The sequence below is a fragment of the Plasmodium yoelii genome (genome assembly GCF_900002385.2).
Source record: "Plasmodium yoelii strain 17X genome assembly, chromosome: 12".
In the NCBI taxonomy this organism is placed as follows: Eukaryota; Apicomplexa; class Aconoidasida; order Haemosporida; family Plasmodiidae; genus Plasmodium; species Plasmodium yoelii.
This window is the reverse complement of record NC_036184.2, coordinates 896,069-913,230: the sequence shown is the minus strand read 5'-3', so window position 1 is coordinate 913,230 and position 17,162 is coordinate 896,069. Positions and strand designations below refer to the sequence as shown.

At 21.1% G+C, this 17,162-nt stretch overlaps 6 protein-coding genes across 6 annotated transcripts; 4 read left to right on the top strand and 2 right to left on the bottom strand.

The window, feature by feature from the left end:
• Positions 1-229: 229 nt before the first annotated feature.
• PY17X_1221900 (conserved Plasmodium protein, unknown function) lies at positions 230-1,567 on the bottom strand (the record flags this gene model as incomplete). Its single annotated transcript, XM_724367.2, has 1 exon — positions 230-1,567. One exon carries the CDS (start codon positions 1,565-1,567, stop codon positions 230-232), a length of 1,338 nt encoding a protein of 445 aa, XP_729460.2.
• A 1,096-nt stretch (positions 1,568-2,663) lies between these two features.
• On the bottom strand, positions 2,664-3,506 carry PY17X_1221800 (conserved protein, unknown function; the record flags this gene model as incomplete). Its single annotated transcript, XM_724366.1, has 1 exon — positions 2,664-3,506. One exon carries the CDS (start codon positions 3,504-3,506, stop codon positions 2,664-2,666), a length of 843 nt encoding a protein of 280 aa, XP_729459.1.
• A 2,681-nt stretch (positions 3,507-6,187) lies between these two features.
• On the top strand, positions 6,188-7,772 carry PY17X_1221700 (protein phosphatase inhibitor 2, putative; the record flags this gene model as incomplete). The annotated part of the gene is made up of 5 exons (XM_022956781.1): positions 6,188-6,216; positions 6,652-6,760; positions 7,049-7,111; positions 7,354-7,490; positions 7,676-7,772. The coding sequence occupies 5 exons, from the start codon at positions 6,188-6,190 to the stop codon at positions 7,770-7,772; spliced, it is 435 nt and encodes a 144-aa protein (XP_022812631.1).
• A 1,843-nt stretch (positions 7,773-9,615) lies between these two features.
• PY17X_1221600 (protein transport protein SEC22, putative) lies at positions 9,616-11,178 on the top strand (the record flags this gene model as incomplete). The annotated part of the gene is made up of 6 exons (XM_022956780.1): positions 9,616-9,782; positions 10,165-10,271; positions 10,487-10,573; positions 10,683-10,829; positions 10,920-10,963; positions 11,065-11,178. 6 exons carry the CDS (start codon positions 9,616-9,618, stop codon positions 11,176-11,178), a joined length of 666 nt encoding a protein of 221 aa, XP_022812630.1.
• Positions 11,179-11,969: 791 nt separating this feature from the next.
• PY17X_1221500 (uncharacterized protein) lies at positions 11,970-13,553 on the top strand (the record flags this gene model as incomplete). The annotated part of the gene is made up of 1 exon (XM_720494.1): positions 11,970-13,553. The coding sequence occupies one exon, from the start codon at positions 11,970-11,972 to the stop codon at positions 13,551-13,553; it is 1,584 nt and encodes a 527-aa protein (XP_725587.1).
• Positions 13,554-14,852: 1,299 nt separating this feature from the next.
• PY17X_1221400 (T-complex protein 1 subunit epsilon) lies at positions 14,853-16,460 on the top strand (the record flags this gene model as incomplete). Its single annotated transcript, XM_720493.2, has 1 exon — positions 14,853-16,460. The coding sequence occupies one exon, from the start codon at positions 14,853-14,855 to the stop codon at positions 16,458-16,460; it is 1,608 nt and encodes a 535-aa protein (XP_725586.2).
• Positions 16,461-17,162: the final 702 nt, after the last annotated feature.

The window sequence follows — 17,162 nt, the reverse complement described above, 5'->3', positions numbered from 1 at the left end:
TATACATACATACGTACATTATTAATAATATGCAGATTTTATATTTCGGACATAATACATGTCTATTTTCATTCGTGGCGAATAGCCCCTTGTTTTGGGGAAATCGGCAAATGGTGTCTTCCTTTTGCATTTTTATTTCTTTTCATTTATTTCGTTTCATTTTTATTTCTTTTCATTTATTTCGTTACATTTTTATTTCTTTTCATTTATTTCGTTACATTTTGATTTTCTACGACAAACCTCCATAGGACTTTAATATTTGCGCATTGATGCTTTCTAAATTTTGGCTGATATTTGCTATGTTTTCATTAAGTTTGTTTGCTTCTTTTGTTATTAAATCCATGTTGATTTCACATTTTAATAATTTTTTGTATGAACATAATAAATTTTCAACGTCTTTATTTAAATTTAATTGGAATGTCATTTCAACGAATTTGGGAAAATCGTCATAACAAATTTGATCATTGTTTGTAATTGATTGTACATAAGAATATAACATATCTAATGTTTTTATATTGTTACAATTTTCTAAATATTCTTTTTTTTTTTTTAATTTAAAATTTATTAAATAAATATAATTCAATATTCTTTTGTATATATTATCATTTAAGCATATGTTTATAAAGAAAAAAACAGATAGTAGCATAGTTACAGTATTTTCATCTAAACAGTTTTCAGAAAACAATGATTCATATATAGAAATTTTTTGAGTAAGTTCCTCAAAATTATTTTTTAAAACAAATTTTTGAAATGACAAAATATTATTATAATTTAAAATATTCATTTTGTCAGTTTTTTTTTTCGTTTTTAATATATCTACTAGCTCAAAAATTGTGGTCTTGTTTGATTTTATTCCATTTTCATCATAATATAAATTTTTACAACACTTGTTTATATATTTGTAATATTTTGAATTATCATAAAAACTGTCATCACAAATTTCTCCATAATTTATAATTGTATTAAACATATTTTCAATAGAAATAAAAATGTCTAATATTTGCTCACAGTAGTCTTCATTTTTGTTTGTTTTTTTATTTTCATTTTCTATAAATTTATAATTATAAGTATTTTTGATAAAACTAATTATATTTTTAATTTCATCAATTCGTGTGATAAAATTTTTATTACTTTGTCTATCTATGCTAATTGTATTTATTCCATTTTTATTGGTCCCATTTGTATTTTTACAATATTCATGGCTATCGCCTTTTTTGATGAAAGACAATTTTTCATTTTCTTTGGAACTAAAAAAAGAATCATCATCACAAATACTTTCAATATTAATCTCTTTTCCTATAAAATTTTTAAAAGCTTTTATCGCATTCAAATTGGGATATACAATATGACAATAATTATTTTGCTTGTCTTTTATCTGTACATTATTTTTTCCAACAAATTTGCATTCTGTTGAATTTTTTTTTTTTTCATATATAAAATTTTCATAATTGTTTTCATCCACATATTTAAAAAACTTTTCGTTCTTATATACTTTTTGTAATTCTTCGAATATTTCCTTTTCATATACTCCTATTTCTTGATTTTTTGTTTTTTCCTTCAAAATCATTATTTAAAAAAATATATTTTAATCCCTCAACTTTTGTAAATCATATAAAATGTGGATTTAGCTTGTTTCGCTTTTTTTGTATAAAAAAAATACTGTAGAAATAGTTAAATTTGTATGTTTGTGAAAAATAAAAAGTTAACAAATTTGGGAAAACGGAAAAATATATCGTAGTGAACAACAAAACATATTATTGCACACAAATATTGTAGGGAATAATACTTAATTACATTTCAGTGATAAAAATAGGGAAGAAATTAATTAAAGCTATGATTATTTAATATATATTATTTTATGTATGAATATTATATTTTTTCCACATTTTTAAAAAAGAACAAATACAAGTTGCACACGCGAAAAATCCCCAATCATATTTTTCCTTAAAAAGTTTTGGGAAATAATGTGTGCACATTGCGATTTTATTCTCGATATTCTGTAGAGTATTTCTAAATAAAATCTTAATAAAAATAAATACACACAAACATATAGAGAGTTATTTGTGAACACGATAAAACACAATTAACTAATATAAACATTAGACCTAACAAAATTACTAATATTAGTAACTTAAAATGATGACGCATTTCTTTCTTATATTATTCTTATTAAAAAACGCATATAAATTCACTTAATTTTTAAATATGTCTGTTTTATTAAATTAATTAAAAAAAAAAGTTAACCATAATAATAGTAAAAAAAAAAAGTTAGCCATAATAATAGTAAAAAAAAAAGTTAGCCATAATAATAGTAAAAAAAAAAGTTAGCCATAATAATAGTAAAAAAAATTGTCTTTTGAAAACTTTTTTCATATACCCACATTGATATATGTAAATTCACTAAATTGTGAAATATTAGTTGTAGAAGGTGTTGAAATTGTGTATTTTTTTTTGTCTGATAATTTTTTTAAATTTAAATTATAATAATTTTTTAATTATATATATGAACGCTAAAGTTTTACAAAAAAAAAAAAAATCGAAATTCCCAGTACGAAATTAATAATATATATATTTACTAAAAAAGAATATGAAAAATATTTTATTTTTAAATAAATGAAAGTATTAAATTGATGTTAAAAAAAATACGAACGTATAAAAGATATTTATTTAAAAGGATTAAAAAAGTTAACTCGTATTGCCCATATTTCTCCTGTTATATCATCCTTTACAACTTCACATAAATAATTCGACACACAATCTGAGCCTGACATACAAACACTTCCAAGAGGCATATCAATATAATCGATTATAGTAATAGATGAAGATAAAGTTAAATTACAAATTTTATTATACCATGGATATAAATCGTTCATATTTTTATTGAAAAAATTGTCAAGTTCTTCCTTATTTTTAATATCATAAATTTCATATTTTTCAAGCAAAGCATTTGTACAATTTTTTATAGACTCTGTGCAAAATAAGCCTACTTGCCCACTTTCAACTGTTAAAATATTAGTAAAATAATTTGAAAAATTAATTGGCTTATCTTCTTCTTTAGATTGACTTTTATATATGTTACCATTATTGTGGTTCCCTATACAATTTATGTTTGATTCGAACTTTTCCCATTTTAATTCATTAAGTTTTTCAACAGTTAAATATTCATGCATAAATTCAGTGTTGTTAAAGCATGCAAATGATGTAATAATTTCATTGCCATAATTTTTGTCTATTCCTAAATCGATCATATTTTGTTCCATTTTTTGTGAATTTGGTAAAAATATATTTTTTTCCTTAATTGCAAAAGAAGACCATAAACCCGGTTTGGCATTTTCAAAATAAACCCCATTTAAACTTTCTTTTGGTAATAATTCATTTTTATCATTTATTAAATAATTAAAATAATTTGTTATGACATAGTTCATATATAATGGGTCTATAAGTACCAACTCGTTCATTTGGGAAATGAAACACCCTGCATCAATTAAATGTGTGCTTTCTGTCATTTTTTATGATTTTTTATTTTTTCCCGTTATTATATAAATAAAATTGTATATCTATATTCTTATATGGCATATATTTGCACACATGTTTATAATCTACCATACATGCATACATACATATATATATATAAGTTGCTTCGATTCAAGAATATTCCTTTTTTATGTATATGCACATATAAAATTTATGCAATTACTTATTATCCTTTATGTAAATTTTTAAATAAATTTTCAACCATTTATATTTTTTTACCAAAATTCAAAAAAAAATGGTACTCTGGATTTAAGTAAAAATAAAAAATCGATTGATCTTTTATTACCACAGTACATATTGAGTATCAAATCAAATGATAAAACAAATTACAATATTATATATATATATATATATAAAATGTATATATTTGTATATTTTTATGTATGTACAAACAAATTCATATAAGGGATATGAAAAATGTTCTTTATATAAACATAAAATAGGTAAATTAAATATCCAAATTATTAATAACAGGATTGCAAAAAATTATTTTTATGAATTTTATTTCATGAAAAAAAATATATTACAAATTATCATTCAGTATCATTTGGAATATTATAAGGTCGAATTATTATTTATATTTTTATTTTTTTAGATTGTAATTCGCAATAGATATATATGCATATAAATGTATATACATAATATTACCTTTTGTGTAAAATAATATATATTTTACACATTCTTTGTTGTAAATTTATAATACAACTTTAGGTTATAATATAGCAACGTTGATAATACTACTATATATGGGATATAATAAAATTCTATTTATTATATACTATTTTAAATTGAGTAAATTATGAACATGTTCTCAATTTTTTCCTATTTAATATATGTGCAAATAAATTTATACATTTCATTTTTTTTTTTTTGAAATAATTTCCAAAAAAAAAATATATCATATGCCATATTCAACTATAATTTTCCAAACAATTCCCATATGTATAAGATGATTTTAGCTATATGCAGTTATTTAAATAGTTAAGATTAGTGAATAAAACGTTGGTTATACAAATTGTTTTTTTTTTTTTAAACATTTATATTGATTTTAAGAAAGCATAAAAAATAGTGTGTATACTTATGCATGGATTATGTCTGTTCAATTAACTTCTTTTATGGAAAAATAAAAAGATATTTATAATCTTCCCCTTTTTATGTCTTCAAAAATAAATAAAAAAATTGGTACACTATATAGGTGACATATTTATGTTTTCCTCCTTTTAAAATGAATAACATTTGAAAAAGAAAAAAATAATAAAATGTTAACATTTGTTTATTTTCCTCCCTTTTGATTATTTATAAATTGTTCTAAAATAATATAATATTGTCGATATTTTAAGTGTATATTTTTATTTAGACATGTATTATAAAAATATATATATATATATATATATATATATATATATATATATATAGATGAAATAACCAACTGTATATCATTTATGAAATAAAGCTCCAATTAGTAGCCCACCAATTCTATATTCCCGTTAATTTAGTAACCTCTTTTTAAATATTATAAAAGTATTATCGCGTATTAGCAAAGATTAAAAGGTTAACATTTTTCAATACATATTTGTAAATCATATTAAAAAGAGGTAACCAAATGACAATAGCAAATATAGTCCCCCAAAACAACTGTTGTATTATATATATTTATTTATGAATAATGTGTGTGCATTTTTTCGATTATAACAAAAGTTGGAAACAGAATAAAACAAAAATTAAGGAATAAACATAAAGGTAACACCTGAAAATTATTAATAAAACTTATATTCTGGCAACGACACTAGCTTTTTAAAATGTTACAATAAATAAATATACATATCCATACATTTATGTAAGATCTAGACTTAAGAATTATATCAATAATAAAATGTTATTGTTATTTATATGCATGTATATAATAATGTTTTCACTTTTTTATTATATCCTACGTACTTAAAAATTATGAAAAATTATATTTTTACATATTTATTCAGGCTTGTTTATTCACCCATCTTTAATTATTTTAATTCATGAAAAGTGAAAGCATATAGAAAAGAACAAGATGGAACTAAAAGGGAAATAAATAAAATACCGTTTTTTTTTTAATAACAATTAAAATATAGTAAATAAATTAAAGAACAATTTTTTATTTAATATACACAATATATTATATATATATATATATATATATATATTATTTTTATTTTATAATTTTTTTTCATGAACGTATAAACACACGTTATTATTTTTACAATATTATGAAGAAACGCAAAGAAGTTTATATTTAAAATGAACTTTTTTATATAAAGTTTTTTTTTTTTTTTTTTTTTTGTTAATATGGCTTTCTATTTCGATATTTAATACATTTAAAAATCGTATATTCTTCTTTGGCTTATACGTCAGCAAATCATTGATTTCCTATATTAGCTCGTCATTGTATCAATATTCATATTTTTTTATTTTACATTTTATATTTTTTATTATTTATTATTATTTTTTTGTTACTATTATTTTTATTTATATATTTTTTTGCTTAAAAATTTATCTTGGAATTTGACCCAAATAAAACAGTAAATTTTTCAATATCACGTTAAAATGCAAATGTAATATATATATACATAATATATATATTATATACAATAGGAAAATATGAATAATAAGACAAAGGATGAAAAAAAAAATCAATAAAATTGCAGCGTAATACAAAAAAAAATTATAAAAAGAACTTTATTAGCGTGCATGTTTATATTACAATTATATTTATATATGTATAGATACTAAATTTTTATATAAGTATTTTGAAATAGAATAAATTAATGTGCATATAATGATTTATTGTATATAATTATTTTTATGTGTATTTTTATATTATAAATATTTATAACTGAATGTACGGAATAATACTAAATATGGTTGATTTTTTTAATGCGCATATTTATGGAAAAAAATATTTTACCATATATACTTTATTGATATTCAGTTAACACATTTGTTTATATATATATTAACACTTGGAAAGCATACATATATTATCTTTATAAATACTGTGTATACATACATACCTATAAGGATACCGTGTGTATATTTTTTTTTTTACCATAATATTTTATTCACGTTTATCGATATGCTTAGGAAAAAAACTATATCATGGGATGAAGTGACAATAAATGAACAAGACAAGGAAAGGGGCTCACGGATGAAAATTTTGGAGCCAAACACCCCGTTCAATTTTATTGTAATGGTATATCATATATATGTTCTACTTTAAATAGAGATATACACAAAAAACAAATCAATACAATGATATATTATTTGTGTTTATTAAAAAAAATTATAGTTATATTATGCTGGTAGAGTAGTGGTGATGCTATTTTTATTTTCTATAATTATATATAATAATATTATTATTTTTATCATTATTATGTGACATTTTAGCATTAAATCGGTTGCATGGATAGCTGCAAATTTATTCGATTTTTTTACTTTTCCGATTTTTAATTCTTTCACAAAAATTATCATTTTTATATAGGATAGCGCATCAGAAGATGAAACTTCGAAAATTGGGGATTCTAAAACAAATAGCGAAGGACAAGTAAAAACAAAAAAAAATATAATTTATAAGACATGCAGTTATTATATTTGTTAGTCTTTATGGGTATCTTTTGTTTTCTACCCCTTTTTATTCTTTCCCAATAATACACGATTCACAGTTTAAGAGCATTATCAATTAATTCTCACAATTTCATGATAAATATATTGTGGTTATATATATATGTACATTTGAATAGATATTAATTTTTTATTGATTAAATTTTTTCCTTCACATTTTGAAAGGATAATATTGCGGATGATCTAATAAATAAACTAAACCAATTAGTAGAAAAACAAGACAGTAAAGGTGTATCCAATATAGATTTTAAGGAAAAAAGAAAAAAACATTATAACGAATACAAGATATTACAAAAATTGAGGTTATATATACATGCTTCTTCTCCCTTAATAATTTTATATATATATATATCATTTATAAGTATCATTTATAAGTATCATTTATAAGTATCATTTATAAGTATCATTTATAAATATTATATATAATATTATATATAATATTATTTATAAACTATTTATTCGTTATTTCCATCCTTTGTTTTAACAGGAAATCAGGCACATTTGATGAAATTGATGAAGAATATAAATTAGAAAATAATGAATCGAATGGTGATAATAACAATGATCAGGATGGAGAAGAATAAAACAATAACTTTTTATAAGAAGATAAGCATTATTATATTAACATTATATATATGGATGTGCCATGGTTGGTATATTTTTTCTTTATTTGTACTTCATTTAGTGTATTTGCACAAACGGAGAATAACATTTGAGAAAGTGTTATATGTAAAGTTTAAATAAATAATTTTTTAATTATAAAATTTATTATTTTTTCTACTTTCTTTACCAATTTATTAAATAAAAAAAACGCACACATATTATGTATTTTAAATGTATAAATATTTTTATACAATGAATATTTTTACCTTAAAAAACTATGTAACATTAATATATGTGTCATTAATGTTATTCTTTAAAGTAATATTTTTTCTCTTATTTCAAAAATAATAAAATTTATTATTTGTACTATACACACACACACATATTTTATGGAATGTTGCATTTGTTAACATCATCCTATGTATAAGCCAAGTTAAAACACAATATTAAAAAAGAAAAAAAAACAAGGTCTCGTTCAATTATTTAGTTAAATATATAAATAGTAGAATAACATGAACAAAAATTTATTTCATTTTTTATTATACACACATTTATTTACTGAACTGATATTACAATAGACATAAATTATAATGAATATATATGGTAAAACAATTATGATGAATAAAGGAAACAAAGTATATTTGTATACACATGTCTACACCCTATATTATTATATACTTTGTTTTTTTTCATAATATTTTTCAATAAATTTTTTTTTTTTTACTTTATATAATACAATTAAAATATTTAAGCTTATTCTTGTTTATTTTTTTTTATCACTTGTAAAATATATTTATAATGCTAATTAAACAGAACAAACATTTTTTTAAATATTTGCATTTATATCATAAAGAACTTTTTAAATATTATTCAACGAAATTTTTTTTTTTGTCGTTTATACAAATATATATTTTATGTACTTTTCCAAACTCCCATACATTTATCAATATATGGAAACAGAAAAAATTAAATAAAAAAAAAATCATCAATACTTATTAAATGTTTTAGGCATAATGCTTTAGCTTTGTGATTGGGCCAAATTATTTAAAAATAAATAAATGTATATATATAAGTTATTTTCCAAATTTTGAAGGAAAATATATATATTATATTTTTAAAAAAATGATAAAAAAAAATAATAATGGTAAAAATAACCATTTATTATTACATTAAAAATTATTATAATAAAACAAGGCGTATTTATCATAAAATAAATATATGTACATATGAAGTTTTAATTTGTAATATATATAATATTTGTGGAAGAGAATTTCGGTGAATATAAAGAGTTAATTCTTTTTAGCAAGTAGTTAAATGTTTTACCTTTTTTATGCGATTATTAATTTTTTTATTTCATATATATTTTCCCAATTTTTAATGCCTTATAAACTATATATATTAACGTATATATATATTAACGTATATATATATTAACGTATATATATATAATTAACGTATATATATATAATTAACGTATATATATATATAATTAATGTATATATTCTTATAATTTATAAGAAAAAGTATATATATTAACTAGTCAATTATATAAATGTATATGCGTAATAGCCAATATATTTATGGTATTCTTATTGAACTAGAAAAGATAGATTATATTCGATAAAACCATTTGTTTAGTTTATACGTATAAAGACAATTATTACCTATTAGCTTTCCTCTTATGATTTTAATTCTTTTTTGTTTTACAACTGTTAAGTAATTTATTATGATTGCTTGTAAAAGAAGTACAAAATAACATTTGTATATGATATATTGCTTGCATTTTCTCCTATTTTTTTTAATAAATAAAAAAAAACGACGAAAATGTGTGATGCAGTGTTGCTATGTAGAGTTAGTGATGGACTGACTTTAGTTGAAACAAACAGTGAGACAAAAAATATGTCTCATAAATTCGAATTAAAGAAGTTATGTAAAAAGTTAGAAACATTTCCTAAATTATCAACTATAGCATCAAATCAATTTAATTATCAGTAAGAAAAAAAAATATATATATATATGTATATACAAAATAAATCATTTAACTATATTATGGCTACATTAAGACATACATTCGTATACAAAAAGCATTACTCCATAAACATATGAACTTTTTATAATATGTTTAAGTATTAGCTAGCGATGTAAAGCATATTACCATTTAATTTATTCAATATTATTTCCAATTTTTGAAGTATACTTTTTATAAATACAATTTCTTCTACTAAATGACATTTAAAAAATTATTATTAAAACATAAATTTTATACGATAAAAAAAATTACATCATAGTTGTATATCATACAATTTCTATTATTATTAAAATTTCATTATTATTAAAATTTCTATTATTATTAAAATTCCATTTTTTTTTTAGTTTTTTAATCGACAATGGAATAGCATATATAGCAGTTTTTCCTTTATCCTATCCCAAAAAATTAGCCTTTTTATTTTTGAATGATATTTGTAAACAATTTAATGAAGGTTATAATATATTCATACATATATGTGTATTAATTTGTTTGTTATCTTCACATTTATAGTATTTTCAGTGTTTTATTTATGTTATTTTCTCCCATATTTCACTTTTTTATATAATAGTTTGTCTAGTATTTATTATATTCTTATTAGATAATGGTCCTGTCACCTAACCTTTTATTCCATATTCAATAATATTATATATTTTTTTTTTTTTACAGAATTGATGATACAATATGGAACACATTCAATAGATTATAGATCAATTATTGAAACTATAGAAAAACCGTATTCTTTTATAAAATTCGGTATGCTAAGTGCTTATATATATTAAACCATTGGAATGTATATACATGTTAAAAAGTTGTTAGTTATTTGATGTTATCTTTATTTTTATATTTTTTTTACTTAATTAAGATAGAAAAATTACAAAAATAAAACAAGAGTATAAAGATCCTCGATCTAATATCGCAATAAAAAAATTAAATGAAAGTTTGAATGAAGTCAGTAACATTATGAGAAGAAATATAGATGACATACTTTTGAGAGGAGAAAATTTAGAAGGTATATTAATTTTATATACCCATATACATATAAATATAATTTCGAAAGTTAACCGTTTTTATTCATTTTAAATAATTATTTATATTTTAGATGTTGGAAGGAAAGCTTTCAATTTGAAATACGAGTCCGAAAAGGTATACATACGTACATACATATATGTCGACACTGTATTTTTGGATAAAAGACAAATTATAATATATATATATATATATTTTTTTTTTTTTTTTTTTTTCAGTTCAAAAAAGCCTCAAGGATTTTAAGTTTGAGATATACTATGTATCAATATGGGATTGCGATTTGTGTAATTCTTTTTTTTTTTTTAATTATAGTTTTTAAAAATTATTTTTAAATTTTCCTAAATTTTTCATTTTTAATTCTTCATATGTTTTTGTAACAAACTTTTCCACCATAAATATGTTTATCCATATATATAATAATTTAAAAATTTAAACATTTGATGATAAAAATTGAGAAACAAACAAACTTCCATTTATAGATAAGTGGAAACAAAACACTTCCAATAAATGTTAAAAGGTTTTGTATTTGTACTAATCACAATAAAACCTTTCATATTTGATGAAAATATATTTGTGTATTTAGTGTGTTTTATTAAAAATATTATCATATATATAAAAAAAAAAAATCATTTAATGGGACAAAATTTATTATATAGTTTTTTTTAAAAGGTTTTTATATTTTTATTTATTATCCCCTTTTTTCTCGTCGAGTCATTTACGTGTAGTTACATGTCTATTTTATCATCATATACTTTTGATAAAAAAGATTGAGAAACAATTTAAAATTACTAATTCTTTATGCTGTAAACTAATGTTTAATAAGACAATTTTTTTCATTGGGTTTTACCTTATTATAATTCTCTAGTTTATGCATATATTATATTTATCATTTTTTCTGTGAAATTTATGGTGATTTGGCTCAGCCTTATAATTATGAATGTTAATAATATAAATTAATAATTTATTAAAGTTGTCAACTTAAAAAGTATTCTTCTTGAATCATAATTTTTAATTGTTTATAATTTGTATATTTATCACTACTTGTCTAATCTTCTATTATTTTGTTTTATTATTCGTTTTTCTATTTTTTAAAATATATCTATGTGTGTATATTAATATATAAATGACGAAATATTTTTTTATAATACCTATTTGTTTTTGCTTTGTTTTTCTGAATTGTTCAGGAAATTTAACAATTGAAAATGAAAATAGGATAAAAGAAAAAAAAATAGCGAAATATAATTATGGAAAACTAAAAAAAAAAATTAATATAGAGAACAGTGAAGATAATGAAAAAAATGGCACTTTTGATGTGGATGAAAACAAAGGAAAAGAGAGTAAAAATAATGATGAAAATAATATAATCGATGAAGAATATCCAAATAAAGAATACAAAAAATGTATAGATATGGTTGAAAAAAAATTTAATGACAAAGAACTTGGTGAAAATCAAGCAATAAAAGATGATTTAAACAAATTGTGCTTAACGAAAAAAATTGAAGATGAAGAAAACAATAAAAAAAAAATATTACAAAAAAATAAAAAAGACAGCGAAGAAAAGAATAAACATAACAAGTTAACAGATATAGAACAAAATAAAAAAGAAATTATATCACAATTGGGTTTATCAAACAAAATTGAAATTTCATACACCGTCTTAAATGAATTATTATCTGAATTAAAAACATGTTCAAGAAATTATAGAAAAAAATGTCCATTAAATTGGAAAATAAGTGAAAGTAACAAAGAATATTGTTATGCACCTGATTCATATATTGGGCCATGTGAAAAAAATATAAGTAATGATATTGATATAGGTGAAAAAAAACAGATAGAAAAAAAATGTTTATTATTTTGGGAATGTGAAAAAAATTGTATTCAAGATTTTGAAAATTCAATATGTCCATTAGATTGGGTACTATCAAATGAAGAATATTGTATATCACCAGATAACTATAATGGAAGTTGTTTAAATAAAATAAAATTCATAGATATGGGAAATAAAGAAAAGTCTATATATTCAAATTTATGTGATATCAAATGGCCATGTAAAGAAAAATGTGAACATGATTATTTTGATTTATGTCCAAACGGATGGATTGAAACAAATGATGGTTATTGTTTAGCGACAAATTATAATGGAACTTGTCAAAGAAAATTGAACTTAAAAAATTTAGATAAAGCAATGAAACAAATATATGAACAAAAATGCCAATTTAATTATCCATGCATTAATTCATGTGAAAAAAATTATGATGATTTATGTCCAAAATCATGGATAATTTTTAATGAAAATGAATGTGCGCCATCAAAAAATTACAATGGGAATTGTAAAGAAAATTATATATTTAAAAATAAAAATATAGAAGAAAAAAAAAGTTTCGAAAAATTATGTAATGTATCTTATCCATGTTTAAAAAAATGTCAAAGAGATTATTCATATAACTGTCCAATGGGATGGAAGGAAACTCTAAGCTTTTGCCTAGCTCCTACTTATTATAAATATAATTGTAATAAAATGATAAAAAAAAATATGAATGAAAACGAAAAAAAGGAAATTAGTAAAAATTGTAATGTCTTTTGGCCATGTTCGAACTATGAAATTATTTTAAAAAGATTAATTTATAATAATATTTCAAATGAAGATTATATATCTATTGTTAGCGGTCCTATTGATAATACAACAGGGGCAATAATCGATGTGTAATGATATACTTTTTTGTCATTTTTATTTGGATATTCCTTTACATATATATATGTACCTTAAAATGTGATTTTGAATAGGTATGCAAAGTTAAGATAATTTCAAAACTTTATATATTTCTTTCAACCTATTTTATAATATTGCTATGAAGTTTATTTTAATTGAAAATATTAACATTTTTTATAAATATGCAATTCTATAAATTCGTAATATTATTATATATACTAAAAGGACACATTTATTTGCACATTTTATAGGGACTTGTTTACCCATGTAAATAGTACTTGAAAATAACGAAATAACGAAATAACGAAATATATATTTTTTATTAAGATTTATATAACTTATAGGTGTACAGAAGAAGGTATTAAATGCATGGTATAATTATATATGCAAATAAACACATAAATTGACGTTTTCCTTATTGTATATCCAAAATTTCCCTTTCCTTTAAAATATATATAAAAATATAATTAATATATACACAAAAAATTTATATAATATTTAATATAAAATCCATACATGAAGCAAATATTTACATAAACAAATTGGGTACAGTCAGCTATTTTTTTTTATTATTTTTCTATTATTCACCTTGTATATTTTTTCAAATATAGAATATATAATTTTTTTTTAATAATATTATGCTATTTTATTTTATAAGGTAAAATTTCCAAATCGGATTTATTAGTACATTTTTGTAAATGTGTATACAGAATAAATTTATATGTGAAGATACGTGAAAAAAAAGCATCAAATGTTGCTATAAAAATATTACATATATAATATATACATAATATATAAAATAAATAACGATAAAAATACATATTATTGTATTAAATTTTATAATTTTTTTTTCTATTACTATTATTTTTTTTTATGGAAATACCACAATTATGTTGAAAATTACTATCATTAATTAAGATTACTTAAAAAAAAAAAAAAAAAAATAATAATAATAATAATAATAATAATAATAATAATAATACATAACCTTTAAGGGGCTTATTATATGTGTTATTATATTAACGTTTCTATATAATTAAATTAATAGAAAAAAATAAAAAAAATATAATAATTAAAATTAACACAAAATATACATGTATAGCTTCTTTGTTGTAAAGGCTATTAAATTAAAAAATTGAGAAAATATATACAAAATCGAGAGTGATTTTCAAAGCAAGCAAGGGTTTTAGTATCACCCAACAATAGCATTCTCTAATTTTTTGTAATAAATCACGTTAAATATACGTCAATATATCCAATTACATAAATAAATATATATAATAATTTGTAATAAAAATGAATATAGCTATAGATGAATACGGTCAGCCATTTGTGATATTGAGGGAAGAAGAAAAAAAAAGAATTAAAGGTATCGAAGCACATAAAAGTAATATATTGGCAGCTAAAGTAGTGGCTGATATATTGAAAAGCTCGATAGGGCCAAGAGGGATGGATAAAATAATTGTAAGCGAAGATAATAATGTTACAGTAACAAATGATGGTGCAACAATATTAGAAAAAATAGATGTTCAACATGAGTGTGCAAAATTATTAGTCGAATTGTCAAAGAGTCAAGATAATGAAATTGGAGATGGAACAACAGGTGTAGTTATTATTGCAGGATTTTTATTAGAAGAAGCATATGCATTAATTGATAAAGGAATACATCCCCTTAGAATTGCTGATGGATTTGAAAATGCTTGTAATATCGCTTTAAAAGCAATTGAAGATATTGCAATAACTGTAGATATTGAAAAAAATAATCATGAAATATTAAAAAAATTATCTAATACTTCATTAAGTTCAAAAATTGTATCAAGTAAAAAAGATTTACTTTCAAATATTGTTGTAGATGCTGTTTTATCAGTTGCTGATATGAAAAGAAAAGATGTAAGATTTGATTTAATAAAAATTGAAGGAAAACCTGGAGGATTATTAGAAGAATCAACATTGATAAAAGGTATAGTTTTAAATAAAGAAATATCACATTCTCAAATGTGCAAAGAAGTAAAAAATGCAAAAATAGCTATTTTAACATGTCCATTTGAACCACCAAAACCTAAAATTAAACATAAATTAAATATAACAAATGCAGAAGCATATAGAGATTTACAAGCTATTGAAAAAAAATATTTTTATGATATGGTTGATGCATTAAAAAAAGCAGGAGCTAATTTTGTTATATGTCAATGGGGATTTGATGATGAAGCAAACTATTTATTATTAAAAGAAAATATTCCAGCTATAAGATGGGTAGGTGGTGTTGAAATGGAATTAATAGCTATAGCTACTGGAGGAAAAATAATACCAAGATTTGAAGATATACATGAATCAAAATTAGGCCGTGCTGATTTAATAAGAGAAATTAGTCATGGAACTGTAAATAATCCAATGGTATATATTGAAGGTTGTTCTAACACAAAAGCTATTACTATCCTTTTGAGAGGAGGTAATCAAATGATGATAGACGAATGTGAAAGAAGTGTACATGATGCTTTATGTTCTGTTCGTAATTTAATAAGAGATAATAGAATATTACCAGGAGGTGGAGCAAGCGAAATTTATGCAGCTTTAGAAATCGAAAAGGTTGCTGATACATGTAAAGGAATTGAACAATATGCTATTAGAGCTTTTGGAAATGCTTTATTATCTATACCCATTAACTTATGCAATAATATGGGATTAAATAGTATTGATATTATTTCAGAAATTAAAACAAAAATTATACAAGAAAAAAAAAAAAATCTAGGTATTGATAGTTTGAATTATAAAATTGGAGATATGATAGAAGAAGGAATATTTGAGACTTTTAATTCAAAATACAATCAAATTTCTTTAGCTACACAAGTGGTAAAGATGATATTAAAAATCGATGACGTAATTACACCCAATGAATTCAACTAATGTAACCTCTTTGTACATACATATATATATATACTTATGACATGTCGATTGAAATGTCAAATTTATTTCATAGTATAGAACCCATACTTGTATCCATACAATCGTAGTTACGTTTTTTTCACCACATATTCATCTTTGTTATATTGTATTATTTTATTGTATATATGTATCTTTTATCATTACTTTCAATATAACCCATATGAAGCATTTTGTATAAGGTTATATTTACAAATCATGCTGTGGAAAAACTCTTAAAATTTTAGACTAAAAAATTTTAAGCTACCATAAGGAGCAAGGTTCTTATTAATTAAATGATTTTTCATTGTCACCGTGTCATTTATTTAGTATTATAATTTATTTATGAATTCTGTGTACCCACTTTATAGTTATTTTATTTTTTGCTTTTTTTTACAAAAAACAAAATCAGCTTAACCTATCATTATCATCACATATATATAATATATCCAATATATACCTATTTATATGAATTAAAACTCACGTATTTAAACACCCAAAATATATTTAAATCTCATAATGAATTTAAGAATAAACTATAAAAATTCATAACCACATATACAGTATTTAATTATCGACATGTTTTAAACTATACCCAATTTAAACTATTCCCAACTTTTCAACCTTACAAAGTTTTTTATATTAAATATTAAGAATCAGGCAAATTCCCTACATTAGTACATCGAC